This window comes from Aptenodytes patagonicus, chromosome 18, assembly GCF_965638725.1.
Source record: "Aptenodytes patagonicus chromosome 18, bAptPat1.pri.cur, whole genome shotgun sequence".
Lineage (NCBI taxonomy): Eukaryota > Metazoa > Chordata > Aves > Sphenisciformes > Spheniscidae > Aptenodytes > Aptenodytes patagonicus.
Genome location: NC_134966.1, coordinates 7396211 through 7417048, shown reverse-complemented (window position 1 = coordinate 7417048; position 20838 = coordinate 7396211). Strand labels below are relative to the sequence as shown.

The 20838-nt window shown below is 64.1% G+C and overlaps 2 protein-coding genes across 2 annotated transcripts in view; both read right to left on the bottom strand.

Annotated features, from left to right (window-relative positions):
• The window catches only part of ASS1 (argininosuccinate synthase 1), a 28777-nt gene extending 20845 nt beyond the window's left edge, over positions 1–7932 (bottom strand). The window contains exons 1-7 of the mRNA XM_076355120.1: positions 7891–7932; positions 5617–5681; positions 4732–4843; positions 4216–4284; positions 3741–3929; positions 1302–1358; positions 749–823 (exon numbers count right to left, since the gene is read on the bottom strand). Coding sequence (XP_076211235.1) covers positions 749–823; positions 1302–1358; positions 3741–3929; positions 4216–4284; positions 4732–4839 — 498 coding nt within the window. The 5' untranslated portion in view covers positions 4840–4843; positions 5617–5681; positions 7891–7932. The remainder of the gene's footprint in view (positions 1–748; positions 824–1301; positions 1359–3740; positions 3930–4215; positions 4285–4731; positions 4844–5616; positions 5682–7890) is intronic.
• Positions 7933–9509: 1577 nt separating this feature from the next.
• The window catches only part of HMCN2 (hemicentin 2), a 37316-nt gene continuing 25987 nt past the window's right edge, over positions 9510–20838 (bottom strand). Inside the window, exons 48-79 of the mRNA XM_076355255.1 lie at positions 20370–20494; positions 20103–20286; positions 19820–19917; positions 19230–19502; positions 18942–19132; positions 18784–18865; positions 18360–18496; positions 18092–18233; positions 17710–17857; positions 17317–17444; positions 17032–17188; positions 16791–16912; positions 16391–16555; positions 16195–16302; positions 15972–16106; positions 15544–15678; positions 15232–15422; positions 14625–14838; positions 14324–14458; positions 14062–14252; positions 13892–13973; positions 13480–13743; positions 12552–12701; positions 12208–12345; positions 11899–12020; positions 11564–11801; positions 11379–11441; positions 11164–11292; positions 10721–11038; positions 10348–10467; positions 9970–10096; positions 9510–9852 (exon numbers count right to left, since the gene is read on the bottom strand). Of these exons, the coding sequence (XP_076211370.1) occupies positions 9510–9852; positions 9970–10096; positions 10348–10467; positions 10721–11038; positions 11164–11292; positions 11379–11441; positions 11564–11801; positions 11899–12020; positions 12208–12345; positions 12552–12701; positions 13480–13743; positions 13892–13973; positions 14062–14252; positions 14324–14458; positions 14625–14838; positions 15232–15422; positions 15544–15678; positions 15972–16106; positions 16195–16302; positions 16391–16555; positions 16791–16912; positions 17032–17188; positions 17317–17444; positions 17710–17857; positions 18092–18233; positions 18360–18496; positions 18784–18865; positions 18942–19132; positions 19230–19502; positions 19820–19917; positions 20103–20286; positions 20370–20494 (5155 nt within the window). The remainder of the gene's footprint in view (positions 9853–9969; positions 10097–10347; positions 10468–10720; positions 11039–11163; positions 11293–11378; positions 11442–11563; positions 11802–11898; positions 12021–12207; positions 12346–12551; positions 12702–13479; positions 13744–13891; positions 13974–14061; positions 14253–14323; positions 14459–14624; positions 14839–15231; positions 15423–15543; positions 15679–15971; positions 16107–16194; positions 16303–16390; positions 16556–16790; positions 16913–17031; positions 17189–17316; positions 17445–17709; positions 17858–18091; positions 18234–18359; positions 18497–18783; positions 18866–18941; positions 19133–19229; positions 19503–19819; positions 19918–20102; positions 20287–20369; positions 20495–20838) is intronic.

Genomic DNA, 20838 nt, shown 5'->3' with positions numbered 1-20838 from the left:
AACAAAACCCCCAAACCCAAAACACATGTTCCATCTTCCATATAATAAAACTGCGGCACTCTTAATAACTCCCCTATTTGACAATTTGTTTGGCAACATATGGAAAGCTCTCGTAAACTTGCCCCTTCATAATACAATGGCAGATGGCAAACACAATCCTCAACACGCCGCTCTCGGCGGCCCTAATGGCCTCGGAGGGCTCCTCGCCCTGCTCTGCATCCCTCCGGCTCTGCACCTCGCCTTCCCAGAGATTACCCAGGCAGCTTCGACGGCAGCTATTTAAAAACTGAAGCAATTTTCTGGTTTATGCACAGAGCTGCCTTTTCCCTTTTGATTGATTGAGCCGAGTTGTCAAGCATTTCCATGAAGTTGCTAAAAAAGAAAGGTACCCTGGTGGGCACGTAAAAGCCTGATGCAAAACTTCTAATATGTTTTATTGCAACTTGTACTTCAAAAAGGAAGGGACAACAAAGGCGAACATATTTGCTTTGTCTGTTAGGCAAGCCAGGGAGCTAGGACCTGTTTCCTTGGAAAGCGGGTTACAATTAATAGCCAGGTAATTACGGGGCTTTTAGAAAGGAAGGAGAGAAAAAAAATAATAGAGGGGAACCCCCCCCTCCCCGACCAAAAGGCTCCGGCGTGGTGCTGCAGGGATGTTGTGCAGGGTCGCTGCTGTCACCCGCCAAGCCATGGTGAGCATCCCGCAGCTGCCCTGAGCATCCCGCAGCTGCCCCGAGCCGGCTCCTACCTTGGCGTAGTCCATCAGCTCGCGGCGCCCAGGGAAGCGCTGGTAAAACTCGGGCAGCCTCCACGGTGCGACGACCTGGCGGGAAGGCAGGAGCATGAGACGAGAAGTCCCCGGCCCCCTTGCAGCCCCTGGCCCCTTTTTGCCCCTCGGCACCATCCCAGGCTCCCCATGGGAGAGGGCTCCGGGCAGCCCCGGGGAGCTGGGACCCACGGGGTGCCGGTCCCCCAGCCGAAATTTAATCTCCCCACACAAGGGTGGAGTAACCCAAACCCCTGACCCTAACAGGGTGCTGAATGCTGGATGCAGCATCGATTATCCGGCAGCTGCCTTGGTAGTGTTTCCTCTGTGGCCTCATAGCGCTTGGGGTAAAAATAGATCAATTAAGGATCATTACAGCCCCCTCAAATGCCAAAACGTTGCTTCGTGCAGCTGGCAGCTTGTTAAAGCGAGGCACGGCCACTTGCATTGGTGTTAAAACAAAATTCCCCGCCAGCTGGGGAGGGGGCCAGGAGCCTGGCGGTGGGGTCCCAGGGGACAATTTTGGCTGCCTTACCTTGATGTTAGGACACAGGGCGTAGCAGGTGAGCTCAAACCGCACTTGGTCGTTGCCCTGAAACACGAAGGGGAGATGCTGAGGGCTCACCCCGCACCGTGGCGGGCGAGGACCTGCTGTTTCCCTGCTCCCAGCTGCTCTACCTGTGCAGGGACAGGACCAAAATCCCCCAGCCGGGAGCTAGAGGGGACACGTCTCGGGGTCTCAGCTCCGGCTAGCACATGGGACAAACCGTTTCGTGGGAAAAGCCTCCCAGCCCGTGGCTCGGGAGACCCTGGGCTGAGCGGGGCGTTTGCAAATCCCTGCGAGAGCCACCAGCCGGGAGGAACGTCTGGCTGATGCTACCAGGGACTTCATAGACCGAGGGTCTCCGTGCAAGAGGGGTGTCACACCTAGTCTCCCAGTAACGACACTGGGATGGGATTGCTGGCTATTTTCACTGGAAAAGCAAGGCCTGAGGCTGAGGACCCACTTATCCCCTCCGTTCCCCCAGCACGGAAGGCAGCGAGAGGGGGTAATGGATGGCAGGACCTGGGCCACGTCTGTCCCATGGAGTCACTCCTGGTTCCTCTCCATGGCTGGTTTGAACCCAAAACCATCTTTCCTGGTGCTCCTGATAGAATTGGGCACGGAGTGATCGAAACCCCGATGCAGCTCATTCACCTGGCTCCGAGGGAGCCCGGCTGATCCTAGGGTCACCCAAGCCATGCTCTCCCCTGGGCTGACACTCCTAAAAACAGAACTAGTAGAAACCAGATTTGGGTATTTGTCCCTCCGCAGGCATCAGAGGACACATGGAAGGAGAGGGCAAGGGGGGAGGAAGACCACGGTGTCCAGGAGGATGCAGCAGCTCATAATTAAATAGCTCTGAACCTCCCTTTATCTTAATTGGCCCATGCTGATGAGGTCCCGCTAATAAGGCCAGGTAGTCGGGAAGGGGCAAGGAGCGAGCCTGGGAGTTATTAGCACTTCCAAGGGAATAGTGCTCACCAAAGCCTATTTTCCAGCAGCACCAAGGGGCGTAAGGACCCCCCCCTCCTCTCGGCCCCGGCCTGGAGGATACATTTACGGCCGGGCTGGGAAATCCCTGAGGACTATTATGCGCAGGCGAGTACATCCACCAAAGCACTCATTTCCCTTACAGGCCCAAAACAAGTCCATCTGCTCCGGCAGTGGGGACACCGCAGATGGCCCGCATTTAAGACGCCGCAGCCGGGGACGGGGCGCAGCCGGGTCGAGTTACCCACGGTCGGTCCCTGCCTGCACCGGCGGCTTAATGGCTTGCGGAGCAGGCAGAGCCTGGGGAGCAGCCGAGGGTGCCCCTGCGAGTGGGGCCAGCTGGTGCTGGTGGTACCCAGGAGCGGAGGGGACATCATTGTGCCAGGGGTGCATTAGCCCAGGGCACCCTCGAGCGGGTGCCTTCAAGAGGGGGGCTGCTGGGGAAGGAGTGCGGGGAACCCATCGCAGCAGGAGCAAGAGTTGTTTCAGCCACGAAGCCCCCCTGCCCCCCAGCTGCCCCTCTGCCCCATCTCCCCGGTGCCGGCATGCCCCTTGGCTATCCCCTGGCTGCATCCAAAATCCCCCTTCTAGCAGGATCCTCCGCCATAGCTGGGGACCCCCAAACCCAGCCCCCCAAACCCAGCCCCTTGCACTGAGACCCCTCCAGGTGGGCACCTCGCCTTTGCCCCTGGGCCAAGACGGGCATAATCTACGCTTCGAGTCCCTGCAGGACAGGGAGGAGGCAGCGTCTGGCAGGTCCTGGGTGCATGTACAGCACCCAAGGGCCCCACAGAGCTGCAGCTGGGACCAGCCAGGCTTGTGGCCTCTGGTGACAGTGTCACCCTGCCCCGGGTGTCCCCGCACTGGGCTGGGCAGCTTGCGGGCAGGGGCTGGAGGTGCCAGGGGGTGGCCCACGGTCACATCACGCAGGTCCCACGCTCCCCGTGGAGGATTTCCCCCTCTTCGGGCAGGGGCTGGCCCCAAGCAGCCTTTCCACGGTCTCTGGCTGCCTCTAGCGGCAAAGGGTCCTCCCTGCGGCCGGCGGCGACGGGGACAGCAGGGGATGGGGAGAGGGACCGGGACAGGGACCGAGGCAGCGCACCCTGCCCGCGGTGCCCCGAAACGCCCCGGGCGGTGCTGGCTCAGCCCCAGCCGGGTCCTGGCCCGGGCAGCCCCTGCCCATAGCAGCTTTTAGAAAGCTGCTGGCGAAAGTGGGGGGGGTTTGGCTGTGACCCAAGCCTTCCCGACAGGGAGAGGGAACCGAAATCGGGCACAGAAATCCCAGAAGTGAGAAGGAAGTGTCAAAATACTTCCCTGCAGAGCACCCACAAAATGCCCTGTGCACCCCTCCTGGCACCTACAGCTTGGCCAAGGGACTGACTGGGTTCCCCCCCAAGCACCCCATGCCATCCCCACTCCGGTGCCCCCGTCCTCCCTCACCTTGCCGGTGGCCCCGTGGGCAACGTACTGGGCTCCCTCCCTCTGGGTGATCTCCACCAGCTTGCGGGCGATGCAGGGCCGTGCCAACGCGGTGCCCAGCAGGTACCGGTCCTCATAGAGAGCGTTGGCCTGCACCGCCGGCCAGATGAACTCTTCCACGAACTCCTTGCTGATGTCCTCGATGTAAACCTGCCAGGATGGAGGAAGCCCCGTGATGGGAGGGTGGCTGGGGGTGGGATCCCGCTCCTCTGGGGCATTGGGGGTGGCATGGCGAAGGGTCCCTTCTCCTCCCCTTTCCTAGATGCTGCTAAAAGGCTTTGGTGCAAAACCTCTGGAAAAGGGATTCCTCGCTGGCATTGTCCCCCCACATAGTGGCCCCAGCCGTGGGGTGTGCGAGACCCCAGGGCTCAGCCCCACGGCAGGGAGCAGGGGAGCTCAGAGCTCCCTGGGCACCCGGAGGGAGGGATGCCGTTACCTTCTTGGCCCCCAGCGCCAGCGCTTTCTTTCGTGCCGCCTCAAAATCTTCCTTCTGCCCAATGTTGGCCTAGAAGGGGTGAAAAAACCAAGACTCAGTTTGAAAGGAGACCACAAAACCCAGCGCAAGCTCAGCCCAGCATGGGGCATCACATGAGGCATGGCAAAGCCCGTGCTGACCAGGCTTGAGGCCACCCAGGATAGGCAGGAGGGGGGTTGCCCCCCGAGGTGGCATACCTCGGGGCCATACCTTCCTCTGCCAAGCCCTTGGCTCTGCCCTGATGCGCTGCCCTCATTAGCGGAGGGTCATGTGCTGGCAGAGACAGGCTGTGCCGCACAGGGCTGGCAGCTCAGCAGAGCAGCACGTGGGCTGGGCAATGGTTAACCAGCGAGAGCGGGGTCACTGCTATGGCCACGCACATGCCAGGACCCCCGTCACCCACCCAGGTCCCCAGACCCATGACCCAGCGTCCCCTCCACCCCCAGCCCCTGGGGATGAGGTCCACGTGGGGCTCACCAGGTAGGCGATGACATCGTAGCCCTGCTCCTTCAGCCACACCAGGATGCAGGAGGTGTCGAGGCCCCCGCTGTAGGCGAGGACGACCGTGCCCTTGGGCTGAGCCATGGCGCTGGCAAAACAAAGGGAAAGGGGTTCACGATGGCCCCAACCCCAGCCCCGAGCGTCAGCCTGCTCTTGCTCGGCACAGGGATACTGCAGCCACCAGCTATGACACCCTCCCTGGTGTCCCTGAACTGGCCACGGGGCCATCATGGTCCAGCCGGGTGCTGAGGGCAGCCAGGGGTGAGGACTCTCCCGGGGATGGGATATTCTGGGCAAAACAAACATTACCCAGGTGATGAACAACCAGGAGGCAAGAAGCAAAGCCCACGGTAAACTAAACACTCGGGGCTGGCAGTGGCTTGGGTAGGTGGAGGAGCATGTGGTGGAGCCGCCGGTGCCGGGACAAGCTCTCCGATTAAAAACATGGACTCCCAGGATTGCTCTCACTCACAGGTAGTGAGGGCTGCTGCCGTCGGGTGCCAGGTGCTCCCGTGGGACCAGGGCCACGGGCAGCACATCGCGCTGGGCCACGTTCAGCCCGGGTCTGGCTGAGACCCCTCCTCTGCCGGGCGCACCAGGCTGGGGGCAGAGAGCAGCAAGCAGCATAGGAGGGGACTCACCACGGCATTGGGAGGGATCAGTTGGACCAAGAGCCCTCCCGGGGCTGCAAGGAGCAGGGAAAGAGCTGGGAGCAGGAGGAAAAGCCATGGCACCGCGGCCACGTCCAGGCTGCAGCTCCCAGCCAGGGAGGGCACCCTGCCCGTGTGCCGGCCGGTGCACCCAGCAGTAGCTGGGTGATGGAGGAGGCCAGGGCAGCCATCGGGGCTGCTTTGCTCTTACCTTTGCTCCACGCAGCTCTCGCTCTGGCAACCCGGGCACAGCCTGCCCCACGCTCTGCAAGCACCCTGCAACACCGGGGGGCCAGAACTCAGACGCAGGCACCCGGCCGTGGCAGAGATGCGGCCCAATGCCTTGCTTGGGCATGACCCGGCATGATGCGGCCCTGTGCCAGGGCCGGTGCGGAGGAACCGCTCAGCCCCGAGCGCCCACCAGCACTGCCGGGTGTGTGATAGCTGCAGGGCTGGGGTGCTCGGCAGCATCCCCCACAGCCCAGCCCCACATCTAATTAATGCTTAATGGGCGTTTGTCCTAATTACACTGCCCCATGTTTCTTGCCAGCGTGAAACACCTATATGGGGATTCGGGGCCAAGGAGATCGAGGACTGCAGCCAACAACAGGAGATGGTGAAGGATGAGGCAGCCCAGAGCTCAGGGGGGAGGGATGGGGGATCCCGCTGCGGGAAGGGGCTCGGGGCTGTCCCCACGGTCCCCGGACCAGGCTGTGAATCCCAAGGCCCAGCGAAGAGGTGATGCCAGCTGACCCTTGGCCGGGGAAGGCAGACGACAGAGCCAGCCAAATCCCATCCTGAGCAACTTTCATGCTGCTGCCGCCAAGTCAGCACAATCCTGCTCCTGCTTTTGCACGCAGGGAAGGCGCCGTGCCGAGGTCCTCCAGGCTGGCCCACCCAACACCTTTCACAGCAGGATGCAGTTACGTTGGGGTGTGCCCCAGCACCCTGGTCCTGCCAGCGTGGTGTGGAGCCAGTGTCTCACAGGGATGGCTTGGAGCCGGCCCAGGTGCAGGATCTGGCCTGCTGCTGCCAGTTCCTCGCTGAAGAGCAAAGGGGTCTGACAGCCCCGTAACCGTGATTTGGCTCCCTAAGCCTGCCCGTGCCCGTCAGGCTGCCTGCGCAGGCAGTGCAGGCAGCACCCAGGCTTGTGCAACCGGCGTTTCCCTACCCTCGGGGCCCCGCGGGTGTGCCGAGCTGGGCCACTGCCCGGGGAGGCTCAGCCGCTCTCTTCCTCACCAGGGCATTTACAGGAAGGCAGTCACAGTTCCCGAAAGAGCCCAGCCCAAGCATGACACTGCACCTGTGGCTCCTTGCTGGGCACAGGGTGCTGGGCAAATTGCTGGGCAATTTGCTGGGCAAATTCCGCAAAAAACCCATCCCCGCTGCAGCCACCAGCATCACTGTCGCGGCTGCCAGCCTGACTAAGCACCTCTGAGACGGGGCACGCTCGCTTCATGAATGGCCTGGCAGCAGGTTCAAGGAAATGCCTCCAACTTTCGCCTGCTCAGACATGTTGCACTGCCCACGCGATGCCCAAAGGACCTGAAGCACCTTGCCCTGAGGTTGCATCCTGCATCCCGGGAACGGTGCGGAGTCACCAGCATTTTCAGCTCCGGAAACGGGGCTCGTGCTAAGCCTGGCTGCCCAGGACCGGAGAGCCACGAAGTTTTGGCATTAGGTGGTAATAAATCAGTGCAAACAAAGCTCAGCGAAGGGGAATGTGGCAGGACTTTCTCAGCCCTGATTATTATTTCTGTAGCCACTTCCGTGTGAGTTGCGGCAGGGTTTTTACCAGAGCGACTCCGGCTGCTCTGCTCCGCAGGAACACTGCGTTTTTGTTTTTAAAACCAAGAAAAAAAAATAAAAGGGGAGGGAAATAAAAAGCTTGAAACTTCGGTAAGGAGAGGAACCGCCTTCGCCAGCCAGGCTGGAAGAGCAGCCTCTGCTCCGGCGAGTGCTGCCTGCGGGCTGGGATGGGGCAGGCAGCAGGGGCAGGCTCCCCAGGGGTTCCTGCAGCAGAGGCGTGCAGGGATGTGCTCGCTGGTGCGAGCGTGCTGGGGTTTGCCTCAGCATCATTCCTCCACCTCGTGGGAGTCCCATCCTGCCCCCCAGCATCCCCAGAGCAGAGCGGGGAGGGCATGGGGTGGTGCCAGCCGAAGTCCCAGCTCCCCTCCCTGAGGGTGGCCAAGCCCAGGGTCCCCATCAGGGAGATGGAACTGACTTGCAAATCCCCCCTTCCAAAACTGAGCCAGAAGGAGCTTGACTGCAGCCTGCGTCTCCCAGTGCTGGGAAGGTGCTGGGACCCCCCCGCCCTGCTCCTGCAGGGACCAACGAGCCCTTCTCCAGCACCTAGGGGTGGGGGAGACCCGTGGGTGGGTAGACAGGGGACAGCCAGGGACAGGGGGCCAAGTCTCCCAAGGCAAAGGGCCCCTTGCCCCTTGCCCCCCTCCCCCCCCCCGCCCCATGCCATGTCCGCACTCACTCACGAGCTGCCCTCGGTGCTCCGGTCCGGTGCCTGGAGCATCCTCCTCCTCCCCCCCCTTATAGCCGGGCGTGGGCAGGCGGAGCCGCGGCAGGACTGTCCCCTCCGTGGGCACCGTCCCCAGGCGAGGCCCTGCCCTCCGCCTGCCCGCAGGGCTCACGGGCAGAAAGGGGGGGGGGGCAGCTTGCACCCCGAGCCGGGATGGAAATTGTGCCCGGCCCTAGCCCACTGCACGGCTGGTCTAGGTGCTGTCACCTGTGTCCCCCCACTCCTGACCTCCTCATCAGCCTCCACAGAGCACGGAGGGGGTGCCTCCCCCGGGGACCCCACAGAGCCACCTGCCCCAAGGGGTGGGAAAATGGGGGGGCAGAGGGGAGCCGGTGCCCGACCGCTCTGCAACCACCCGGCTTTCTTCCCTGGCACAGTGTGGCGGGGGAAGGTTGAATTTATTTGAAACTCCATCAGGAGGAGATGCGGGAGCCTGGGTGGGCAGGAGGGGAGGGGGCTGTGCATGGGGCAAAACCACCTTTCCCCCTCACACGTGCCCAGGGGACCCCAGACCAGCAGCAGACCTGGCCTTGGGGGACGGGAAACCCCTAACCCAAAGAACGGGACCTTTTGGGGGAATCTCAGTGCCCCCATGCAGGTGCAGCAAGAGCGAGCTCCAGTGATGGGATCTGACAGCGGCACCCTCACCTGGGTGCACGGCCATCATCGGACCCAATGGCCCAAACCTGGGGACACGTGGGCTCAGGTCCTCGGGGGCCAGCATCCCCCATCCCTCCAGCCAGCGACGTAAAGTAGGACTGAAACAGCTTTTTTAGGAACAGCCTCCATCTGCACAAAGGCCGCATCCTGCTCTCGCCGACCGAGGGACCTGGGGCTGGGGCAGGATTGGACCTTCAGGTGCTGGACATTGGCCCTTTGGCGTTGCCACATCCAGACAATGACCCTTCTATGGTCCAAGGCCACACAGGGAGGCACCTAAAGCCCCGGGAAGTCAGGGCTGCTGCTAGGGCAGCCCCCTCCCACATGATGAAGGAAGCTGCTTTCTTCAGGCACAAAACACCTTTATTTGGAACAAACCCATAAATAAATAAGTGTGCACAGAAACCAAATGGATTAAAAAAAAAAAAAAATTGAACACAAGGCTATTTCAATTTAATACATGGTTAATGCCGGGGTGCTCTGCGCCCTCCCCAGCCCGGGGGACCCCACCCTGCACCCCGGCGGGGCCCTCAGCAGCCGCTGTCACTCAGCTCATCCCCCCCCCCCCCCCCCTCTATCTGGGGACTGACTGCGGCCAAGGCCGTCCGGACCTGTTTGCTCCGGGGCCACCGGTGCAAGTTGCAGGGTTGCAACAAAATCTGCTGTTTGCAAGAGGTTGGCGGGACATCTTGTCCCCCCTAGGGTCCTGCTGAGTCAGGGACGGGCCCTGGGTGAAGGCAACGCAGGCAGGGGCTGCTGGGGGGCAGGGGAAAGCAAGGGAGTGTCCGGCGGGGGTGGGGGGAGAGGAAAGGTGCAAGCTCAGCTCTCCCTGAGCCACGTGCCACCACCGGTGTGGTGGCAAGGGACAGGAGGAGACGTGACCCCGCATCCCCTCCTGTCCCTCGGCTGTGTCAGTAGGGGTAGGGTGAGATAGAAATGAGGAGGAGGAAGATGCTGGGCGCCCGCCGCCCGCCCGGGGCCAGAGCCTGCACCTTGAGGCGGTGGCTGCCAGGGTCCCGCAGCGGGCGCAGGGTGGAGACGATGCCGCGGCCCCGCTCAGTGCGGAGGGTGAAGGGGCTGCCGGGCTCCTGCTCCAGCAGCGTGAAGATGGGGTGGTGGCGGAGGGCAGCACCCGGGGCGAGGTGCACCACGTCACGGCCAGCGGCGATGCCGAGGGGCAGGGTGAGCAGCTGGTACTGCAGCGTGGGGGGGCCAGCCGAGCCGCAGTCTGGGGTGCAGTGACCGATACACACCCTGCATGAGAGCCCGGGGGGGACGGAGGATGAGGCGGGGTGTCAGGAGCGGCCAGGACATCTGGGTCCAGGGTGCCACAAGGAGGAGTGCGGGACGGGCATCCCCAGCATGACTCACCCAGGCCTGGAGCCTCTCTGGTACCCGGCCGGGCACGGTGCATCCACACACTGGGCACCTCCACGGGTGTTGAAGCACATCTGGCTTGAGCCACACTGGATCGTGCCCTCTGTGCACTCGTCCACGTCTGCAGGCAGAGAGGGGTCAGGTGTGAGGGTGCCGGGGTGCCCATGTGCCCCAGGCTGAGATGGGGATTCAAACCCCAGCTCCGACACCTTCCCACCTCCTGCCTGGGGTCTCAGACACTGGGGCAGCAAGACGAAAGCACCCAGGCTTGCAGCCCCAAAGGGGTGACATCCAGGGCACCGTGGGAACTGGGCTCACACCCCGAGGGCCACAGGCATCCCACCAGGACAGGGGCATCAACCCCACACTGACCGTGGCAGGTCTTCCCATTGGGCAACAGCTGGTAGCCGGGGGGGCAGATGCAGTGGTAGCTGCCCAGGCTGTTCCTGCACTTGTGCTGGCACTGGTTCAGCATCTGGCACTCGTCAAGGTCTGCAGGGCGAGAGGGATGAAGCCAAGAGGGGAAGCGTTGGTCCCCTCTGCTGCCCACTGCCCTAGGGCAGCCTGGCTCTCACCTCCCCTTCCAGGCACAGCCAAGCCCAGGGAGACCCTGACCCCACGAACAGAGGTGCAAACAAAATGGGAGACGGAGCAGCAACGGGCACAGGAGCTGCCTTTTGGGCACAAAGTGGCCTCCAAACTCCTTGCAAAGCCCTTGCCCAATACTCCCCCCATGCACACTCACCAGTGCAGGTGCCATTCCTCTTGACGAAGCCCATGGGGCAGGGGTGGCCCCAGGCACCCAGCCCCGCAGCCTTCGCCACCCGACGGAGGGCAAGCTGGGTGTAGAAGGACCGTCCCCGTGGGCTGCTCGGCCCCAGCCAGCGCAGGGGTGGGTCCTGGGGGGTGCTGCCCATCATGCCCCCTCCATCTGCCCCCACTGTGCCACACTCGCTGCCTGGCAGCAGGGTCATGCCGGGGGGGCACAGGCATTCGTAGGAGCCCCGCAGGTTGCGACACTCAAAGGCGCACGGCGGAGGAGACTGCAGGCACTCGTTTATATCTGATGGAGGAAAGAGCCGGGGAGTTGCAGCTGGATGGGGAAACTGAGGCTGGACAGGGCAGGGGAGCGACTGTGGCCCCGTGCACTGTGCCTGAGGTAGTGTCTCCTGAGACCCCAGCTCGTACCCAAGCACGGCCAGCCAGCACTCAGCGAGCGGTAGCCGGGAGGGCAGGCGCAGCGGTACGTCCCCGCGGTGTTCTGGCAGAGCTGGTTGTAGCGGCAGGTGTGGGACCCCTCAGTGCATTCGTCAATATCTGGGGAGCAGAGAGGGGACAGGGAGGTGGCACCACGCAGCAGGTGCCCCTCGCCCTCCTCATGCCCCCCTTGGGAAGGTCCGTACCAAGGCAGTACAGCTGCTGAGGGCCCAGGATGAATCCCGGTGGGCACTGGTCTCTGTTGGCCCCTGGGAATCAAGCAGAGACGGCTGAGAAGGGACATGTCACTGCAGGGATGTGGCCTTTGCACCCTCACAGCCACCCAAGATCCCGGTGTCTCCGTCCCCATCCCTGGGAACACCCTTGTTACCTGCATCAAGCAAGGCACGGAGCTGGAAGCGGAGCTCCTCCAAGGCCGGGTCGAAGGAGGCTTCGACAGCACTGGCCCGGACGTGCTGCACCCGGGGGGGCTGCAGACCCGTGGAGGGGTCATACACGATGGTGTGATTGCAGTGGGCATGGATGATGCGCCCGTCCCGCAGGAAGCTCTGCACCGAGCCCCCCGAGAGCCGCCCCACGCCCGTGTGCACGTAGCGCTCGCTGAAGTCCTGGGGAGAGGCAGGGAGGGGGATCAGGCCAGGGACCCCCCCCGGACTTCCAGCATGGGAGTCATGGCCCCACAGGGAGGATAGGCAGTGCCAGCACCTGCAGCAGCGCCGCAGCATTGCCGATGCTCTCTGGCACGGAGCCTCTGATCACGCTGTCCAGCAGCAGAGTGCCGGCGGCGTCCGCACCCCGGGCGAGGTGGGTGACCCACAGGAGCTCCCCTGCCGGGGGGGGAGCGGTGAGTGGCAGCCCACGGCACCCCCAAATGCAGCTCCATCTCCAGTTGTGAAGCTCAGCCCAGTGGTGGGCTGAGCCCCCGGGGACGGTGCATGTGGGGAGATGGAGGCTGAGCCGGGCAGGACCAGGCTCCGCACCCCTGACATGCCTGGGGCCCCTGGCATCCCTCACCTGTAGCAAACTCCAGCTGCGACTCGTGCCGGAAGGTGCCCCGGGTGAGCAGGAACCCGCTCTGGGCATCCCCACCGGCGTGCGCCAAGGACCAGTAAACAGGGGCGATGATGGCAACCAGCACCCGCATCAGTGGCCCTGGGGGTGGGGGAGAAAGGGTGTCACCGCAGAGCCAGCACCCTCCTAAGGGGGTACCCAGCCCTCCCCAACCACTCCCGGCCCCCTTTGCCCATGGGGCATAGCACAGACAGGGGGTGCTGCTTTTGGGGGGAAAAAAATCTTTCCCCCAAGATTTTCACCTGACCTTCATCCTCCCCAGGGGGAGGACAGGGGTGACCACCTACCTACAGCGGGTGGGATGCTGCCGATTCTGCTCCGGACAGCGGTGGTGCCGGAGTGCGGGTCATCCAGCACGCTGGCATCAAGGGTGGCAACGCCGAGCTCGTAAGCGTTGATGACGCCGACCAGGCTGCCCCGCACCCGGTGAGGCTCCCCTGGGGCAAAAGGGACAGGGGCAGCGGCGCTGGGACTACTCTCCCATGGGAAAGCGGGGTGCTTCCCTGTCTTCCCTCTCCATAATTTGTGTGTCAAGAAAAACCTCATTTTCTGGAGGTGAAGGCAGCCAGAGCAAGGCGGGCAGCGTCCCTACCCGGCTGCAAGCACAGCCCCCAAAGACCCCGCGGGTCCGGGCAGCACGGTGCCGCATCAACAGGGGATGCTGCAAGCATGGCTCCGTGACTTTTGCTCACCAAAGTGCACCAAAACCCCCCAAGCCCCTGCTCTGTATCAACCCCCACGGTCCTGGCCCCTGCCCCAAGCTTTTATTTGCTTCTCCTCCGGCACGCCTGGCAGCAGAGGGCACACAGGGCACCCAGCACTTCCTCCGTGCTGCCGGCCAGCCTGGCCCTCTGCTCCGGAGGGGCAGTGGAAGAGGATGTGCTTGTGCATGTAGCAGAGCCCCTGGGAAACGGGAATTCAATCATGGGCAGCAAATGCAGGAAGCCTGGGGAGAGGCGAGCGAGGGTGTGGGCTGGCACGCAGCGGCTGCTCGGGTAAGGGTTTGTCTGGGCTCAGACTTTCAGATGAGCAGTGGAAGAGAATAGGAGAGGGAAAACCAGGGTACAAATCAAGGGGTTTAGAGCGAGCAAGGAAAGGCAATATTCCTCCAAACCACCGTGTAGGAGGTCTTACCCCAGGGTGTGACAGCGCTGCGGGCAGCCCCAGCCCCCCGAGCCAGCCAGAAGCCCCGCAAGCCCCGGGGCAGACACCCACCTTGGACAGCCAGGGAGGCGTGGGCGACGGCGGACCCCAGGGTGTTGCGAGCGAGGCAGGAGTAGTTGCCAGCATCACGGCGGGTGGCGGCGGCCAGGAGCAGCGTGGCGTTGGGCAGGACGTGGGGACCCTCGGGCAGCGGCTCCCCGTCCCGCCACCACTCCACAGAGGGGGTGGGCTCCCCCGACGCGGCACAGTGCAGCAGCACCCGCTGCCCAGCGCGCACTGCCACCGCTCGCGGCGTCACTGCCACCGCGGGGGCACCTGGGCAGGGAGAGGGATGCGGGCAGTGCCGCAGCATCCCAGCGGTGCTGGGGCCATTCCCCAGGGGTCAGGGGTTGTCTGGGGGGCTAGGGGGTGACATGATTTGCAGTGCCTCAAAAGGAGGGTGCAAAGGGGGGGCAGCACTCACTCTGCAGGGCCAGGGTGACAACCTTTGCTGCCGTGCCCGCATCATTCTCCACCACGCACCGGTAGTGGCCCGCGTCGGTGCTCTAGCAGTACCAATAGCGTTAGCACAGCACTTGGCTTTGCCGTGAAAGCTCCCCGAAATGCGCTGGCGCCCTCCCAGGCCCCACTCACCCCTATGCCGTGGATGGCCAGGGAGCCGTTCTGCAGCTGGCGCAGGCGCCCGCTGGCCGCCACCAGCACTCCATCCTTGCTCCAGCGGACAAGGGGTGCAGGGTGGCCCTGGGCGTCACAGTCGAGTCGGGCATCGCCCCCGAGGGGCTCCACCTGGTAGGTGCTGGGGTCCCCCCGTATGATGGGTGCCTCTGGGGAAGGGAGAGGGGTGGCAGAGGAAGGGGGGCTGACCAGGAACCCTGGCCTCCCCACCGGCACCTACCTCGGACGGAGACAAAAGCGGTGGCCCTGATGGCACCGGCACTGTTCTCAGCACGGCAGATGTAGGTCCCGCTGTCGGCATGGGTGGCTGCCTCCCGCCGCAGGGTGCTCCGACCGCTCTGCCCCGACACGCCGTCTGCAGGGTGCAAACCCCCCAAAAAGCATGGTTATAACCCCACACAGCCAGCCGTGCCAGCACCCCAGGGACCCCAAAAGGTGGAAAAAGGACAGCGATAGAGCCAGGATCACATCCTCCCCTCCAAGCTCAGCATCCTCTGCCACCCCTGCCCCCTGCCACGCACCGGTGACGAGCTGCCCGTTGGCTGTCCAGGAGATGCGGGGCTGGGGGCTTCCCGCAGCAGCACACACCAGCTCCAGCCTCCCGCCCCGGCTCAGGGTGACGTCTCCAGGCAGGTGGGTGAAGGTGGGCAGGGTGTGGACGGAGAGGGAGAGCCAGCGGACGGCCCTCCCAGCCGAGTTCACTGCCGTGCAGGAATAGCTCCCGGCGTCCCCTTCCTGCACGGGGAAAGGAGGGAGGACAGGGGGTGGGCTCAGGTCTGGGGTCCGGCTGCAACCCTGGCTCGCTGGGCTGCATCTCTGCCGGCTGTTGTACCCCCAAAAAGCTACGGCTTGTCCACGGCCACTTTTTCCATCCCATGTTAACAAACTCATGCTGCCCCAACCCACCAGCCTGTTGCAAAGGACTGAGCAGGGCTCCCCATCTGCCAAATATTTTTGAAAGCAGCCAAGATGCAGCTCAGCTAAGTGACACCTCGTCCTGCCAGCCCCAGCCCAAGGACATGGCAGAGCACAGAACAACCTGGGCTTTCTTTTCAGCAGCAAGAGACACTTGTTTTACAGTTCTCCGACCTTACAGTTAGCTCGGCTGCAGGAGGGCATGGTGCTCACCTGGATGTCCCGGAGCAGCAGCTCCCCGGAGGGCAGGACAGTGGCCTTCCCCCCACCGCCCCACACCGGGGCTCCCTCCCGGCTCCAGGACACGCGAGGCTCGGGGACACCACGGGCGGCGCAGGGCAGCAGCACCTCCAGCCCCTCCAGGACAGCCAGCTCTGCCGGGCCAGCTGCGATGACGGGGGGCACTGGATGGGGCAGGAGGGCAGGGACTTGCTCACACCTTGAGAACCATGTTTCACTGCAAGGCGCCAGGGAAGGAGCCAAGCAGAGGAGGGGGCGAGCGCTGGGGCCCCGGTCCTGCCTTACCTTGCACGACCAGCCTGGTCCTCCCTGCAGCAGTGCCCGAGGGGTTGCGAGCCACGCACAGGTAGGTGCCCGCGTCCCCTGGGGAGGCCCGGAGGAGGTGCAGCTGCCCATCGGGGAGCACCTTCAGCCCGGGCCCTGCGGGGATGGGCAGGAATGAAGGGCAGGACAGGGCAGCACAGCCATGCTGGGGCACAGGTGGATGGTGTGCAGGGACTGCTTCGCCTACAGAAGTGCCCCTTCCTGGGGAGTCCCCCAGGGAACAGCTCCAGCGATCGCCGTACCCGCCTTGGATGGCAGCCGGGACCCAGGAGGACCAATGCACAGTGCCACCCAGCACCTTGCTGGGATGCCTACAACCTCCAAGGACCCAAATCTCCCCCCGGACAAAGGCTGGCAGGCAGCGTGGGCTCTGCCACCCTCCCGCTCACCTCCAGCGATGCCGACACCATCCTTCTGCCAGGTGACCTCTGGCCGGGGGACCCCGGTCGCCTCGCAGGACAGCACCGCGCTGGTGTTGGCCATCACCATCAGCATACCGGGCAGGGGCTTCAAGGTGGGGGGCTCTGTGAGTGGCAGGGAAGCATTGCCCACCGGGGATCCCCCAAGGTGGGCCAAGGCACAGGGAGCGGGACCCCTGGGAGCCATGTGTACCGTGCACCGTGAGCCAGAGGTGTTTTCGGGCTGTGCCAGCAGTGCTCCTCGCCGTACAGGTGTAGCGGCCAGCATGTGCAGGCAGCGCCTGCCTGATCTCCAGGGCCCCTGGGAAGACAACGGGCAGAGGAGAGGCAGCGGGATGGCTGGCAGGGACCCACCGCCCCACTGGGGCTGCACCGCTCCATGCCCATACCTGTGGGCAGGACGTGGTAGCCCCCTCCTCGGCTGCCCAGCTGAGCCCCCTCCTTGCTCCACGACACCATGGGTGGGGGCACGCCAGAGGCGTAGCAGGTGAGGACCGCGGGGGACAGCCGGGTGACAACCACATCCGTAAGGTCATCAGCAATGGTGGGGGGCACTGGAGAGGTGAGGGAGGGAGGTGAGCAGGGCTGCATAGAAATGCTGAAGGGGATCCCATCCCCATGCACATGGGCCCAGGTATTTCTATTTCCCCCCTTGCCCACCCCCATGTCCAGTCCTCTGGAGGGAACCCAACACTGGAGGGGCTGGAGCACACCCCACATCACACCCGAGGTGGTGACAGACCCCGGAAAAGCCACTCTCAGCAAGACCCACAGCCCCCAGGTACTCACCGTGGACGGACACGAGGAAGACCTTGCGTGCCTCTCCGGCAGTGTTGGTGGCGATGCACTCAAACCGCCCCTTGTCCCGGGGACTGGGGCTGGTGATGAGCAGCGACCCCGAGGACCGCAAGCTGCACGGGCAGAGCACATGTCGGGGTCAGCCCCTGCCCTGCGGGGAGCAGCGAGAGGGGGCAAACCACACCCTACGGCGGGACCCTTTGGCAGGCGAGGCGGTCAGTGCTGCGGGTACCTGTAGGCACCGGGCGGGAGGTGCGGGTTCAGAGGGTGGCCGTCCTTCTCCCACCTGACGTGGGGCTCGGGGGATCCCCAGGCGTTGCAGCCCAGCGCAGCTGGCTGCTGAGCCAGCAGGGTGAGGTTGGAGGGCCCGGGAGCGATGACGGGAGGGACTGCGGAAGGGCATGGCAGCGATGAGCAGAGGACAGCAGCACATCGTTGTACTATCGAGAGTAGCCCAGTAGAGGTGGGTTGGAGGGGGGTGAGCCCAGGAGGGATCCGGCTTGGTTCTTCCACTTACCCAGGACACGGAGGTCCAGGCCTCGCCGGTCAGAGCCGGCGGGGCTGGATGCCATGCAGAGGTAATAGCCCGAATCCTGGACCTGAATGGGGTCAACTTGCAGGGAGCCACCTGGCAGGAGCTGCAGCCTGGGGAGGGAGAGCAAGGAAGCCCCGTGTGGGGGTCTGCACGGCCGGGCTGCAACACACAGGGACACGCGGCTGGGAAGGTGGCAGGTAGCATTGCAGCCAGATGTGGCACGTGTCCGCTGAACTGGCATGGGGACAGAGCAGAGCTCTTCACAGGGAAGACAGTGCTGTCTCTGCTCCAGGCATGCCAAATTGCCTGTTGATATCGAGGGTGGCACGATCCGAGAGCCAGCTCTTGGTGCCACCAACCTGCAGAGCCTCGTACCTGTTGCTCCCGCGAAGGGGCAGGAGCCGGCCATCCTTCCGCCACGTCACCCGGGGCACGGGCCACCCCTCCGCCCGGCACGGCAGTACCACTGAGCCATTCAGCAGTGCCCTCACCTCCTCAGGGCCCGGCTGGATCTCCGGGGCCACTGCGGCAGCATCCAGCCGGCACCAGAGAAAGTCAGAGACAGGGCTCAGGGGACAGAGAACATCAGCCCAGACCAGCACAGGGGGTTGGGCACCATCCAACCGCCCCTTCCCATTACCCCAACCTTAGGACACCCCATTACTGTAATATTATTATATTACACATCCCTGAACTAACAGGGACGGAGCTGGCATTTGCTACCAGCAAAGCCCCATGGCGGGGCATCATCTCTCACCGTGAACCTCCACCTGGACGCGCAGGCTGATGTCCCCCAGCGCATTGGTGGCCCTGCAGCTGTACTCCCCGCCGTCCGCCGCCCCCACGGCCCGGATCTGCAGGAAGCGCCCCTCGGCCAGGACCCGCCTGCGGGCATCCTCCTAACACCCCCAGGTAGCCCCCGTCAGCAGCTCTCCCCGCATCACCCCCACCACAAGCATGACGGGGCTGGTGAAGGTGCATCCCAGCCCCCGTCTGCGCACCGTTCCAGGTCCCATCACACGTACCCGCAGTGGGGAGCCCTCCCAGTGCCACTCAATATGGGGGGGTGGCACGGCATCCTCAGGGCACTCCAGGATGAGCTGCCCCCCTGCCACGGCAGTGACGCTGTAGGTCTCTCCAACGCTCGCGATGCTGAGAGGTGCTGCGGGACGCATGCCAGGTGGGCCAGGGGGTACCACGTGGGTTGGGCACCCCCATACCTGTTGCCATAAGTCACGCATAGCCCCCCCACTCTGCAGGACCATCACGCTGTGCTCCAGATGCCCATTCGGAGGCTTACAGCCCCCACTGCTCTCCCCCCATCCACCCCCCAGCGATCCCAAGGAGGGGTGCAGGGGTTGCTCATGCTCTCTGGTCCCCCAGAGTTCTGGCCACCCCGCAGCACCCCATGCTAGCACCCTCCTCGCTGCACTGCTGGGGCCACACTACCTTGGATGCTGACGTGGAAGCTCCTACTGTCCTCCCCGGCAGGGCTAGCAGCCAGGCAGGTGTACAAGCCGGCGTCGGCCACCTACGCAAAGCCAGGAGAAGGAAAATTGAGGCATGAAAAGAAAATGCAGGTGGGGAGAAGAAAGAGGAGGCCCTACCTTAGTGCTCTCGATGTGGAGGGTGCTCTCATTCCCCGACACGAGCCAGGGCCCTGCCAGCAGCCGCCCGTCCTTCTCCCAGCTGACAGTGGGCATGGGGACACCTGTCACCACACATGTCAGCTCTAGTGGGGTGCCCACAGTGACGGACATCTCGGTGGGATGGGATGCAGCCTCGATGCGGGGTGGCTCTGCAAGGTGCACAGTGAGGTGGGTGGGCTCATCCCCTCATTGCTCCCAAAAAATTGGCCGGCTGTCCCTCCCAAATTCCCAGGGGCAGACACGCACCCATCACCAGGAGGTGGAAGGCTTTGCTGGCCTCCCCCACCTCGTTCGCCACCAGGCAGGAGTACACGCCGGCGTCGGCTGGCCCCACGGCCGCCAGGCTCAGCCGTGGGCCGCCGGGCACCTGGTTGCTCTGCCACCCCAGGGGCTCGCCGTCCTTCAGCCAGGTCACTGCCGGTGCTGGGGACCCGGTAGCTTCACAGGTGAAGGTGACACTGGAGCCCTCGGCCACCATCTGCTCCTCGCTGCTCTCTGGACTCTCCAGGACAGGGGGCACTGGGGAGGGAGCAGTCCCCCTTAGCGGGGCCATAGGAGCAAAGCCAGGTCCCAGGCACTGGGGACGGGTTTGGCAGTTCCCCAGTGTCCTGCAAGCACCCAGAGGTGGCTCAGCCTCCCTGCAGGGTGCTCTGGGACTGCTTTCAGGCTGGTCCCACCTTGCTCCATCCTGCCTGAGCCCACCCCAGTGGCCGAGGGCCGGCTCAGGACCCTGCTTAGAAACAGAGCTGCAAAGCACAGCGTGCTCTGCCAGCAAAATTGGTGCTTGGGTGCCCTCCACGCCGCTCTCCCCACCCCCCCCCCCCGCTGCCCCCTACCCCGTATCTGCAGGACGAAGCTGCGATCGGCCACCCCTGCCCGGCTGGAGGCAATGCAGGTGTAGAGCCCAGCGTCGGAGACCTGTGCCTGGGAGATCCTACTCCATGGAGCAGGGCACGGGGATGGGGACAAGACATCAGCTCCAGGTCCCCCCCTGTCCCCCAAGGTCTCCATGCTGACACGCAGCCACCTCCAGGATGCAGCCATGGCTGGCCCGGCATGCAAACCTGGGTACCAGCCCCAAAGCCTGCGGCCGAGCATCTCTCCAGGGTCACTTCTTACCGGAGAATGTGCCCGGCTGAGAGCAGGGTGATGTGGGGGGACAGGGGCAGGGGCAGCCCATCCTTCAGCCAGCTCACGTGCAGGGGAGGGGACCCCCGTGCCCAGCACTCCAGCGTCACCGCTGCGAAGAGGACGCCACGGACCACCTCCGAGTCGTCGGTGCCTCTCTCGATGGCAGGGGGGACTGGACAAGGGGACAGAGGGGCTGACGGGGCTGTCAGGGGCGGGTGGCCCTGGCGCTGCCCTGTGGGTCCTGGCCCCGCTCACCCAGCACACTCAGCGTGTGCAGCTGTGCGTCTTCGCCCGCGCTGTTTCGGGCCAGGCAGGTGTACACCCCCGCATCCGCGGCTTGGAGCCCTTCGAGGAGCAGGGAGCTGCCATCCAGGGACATCCTGGGCAGGGAGAATGGGACAGTGACCTGTGTGTCCATCCCTAACATGCCCATGGGGCAGAGATGCTCTGTGCTTGGTTGCAACCCAGGCTGCAGGTTTTGGGGCGCGCTGCAAGGCCAGGGCAGCAGCTGGGACCCTGCCAGGGTGACAGTGACCATGCCAGGCTGCAGCACCGTCCAGGACACCAGGGCTTAACCCGGGACGATGCTCCTCAGCAAACAGCCGGGATACGCTCATCCCAGCCCAAGCAGGGAGAGGGGGGACAAGCAGAGCTCAGCCTGCCTTGCACTGCTCTTTTGCACATGGGGAAACTGAGGCACAGATGGGGCTGTGCCATGGCTAGC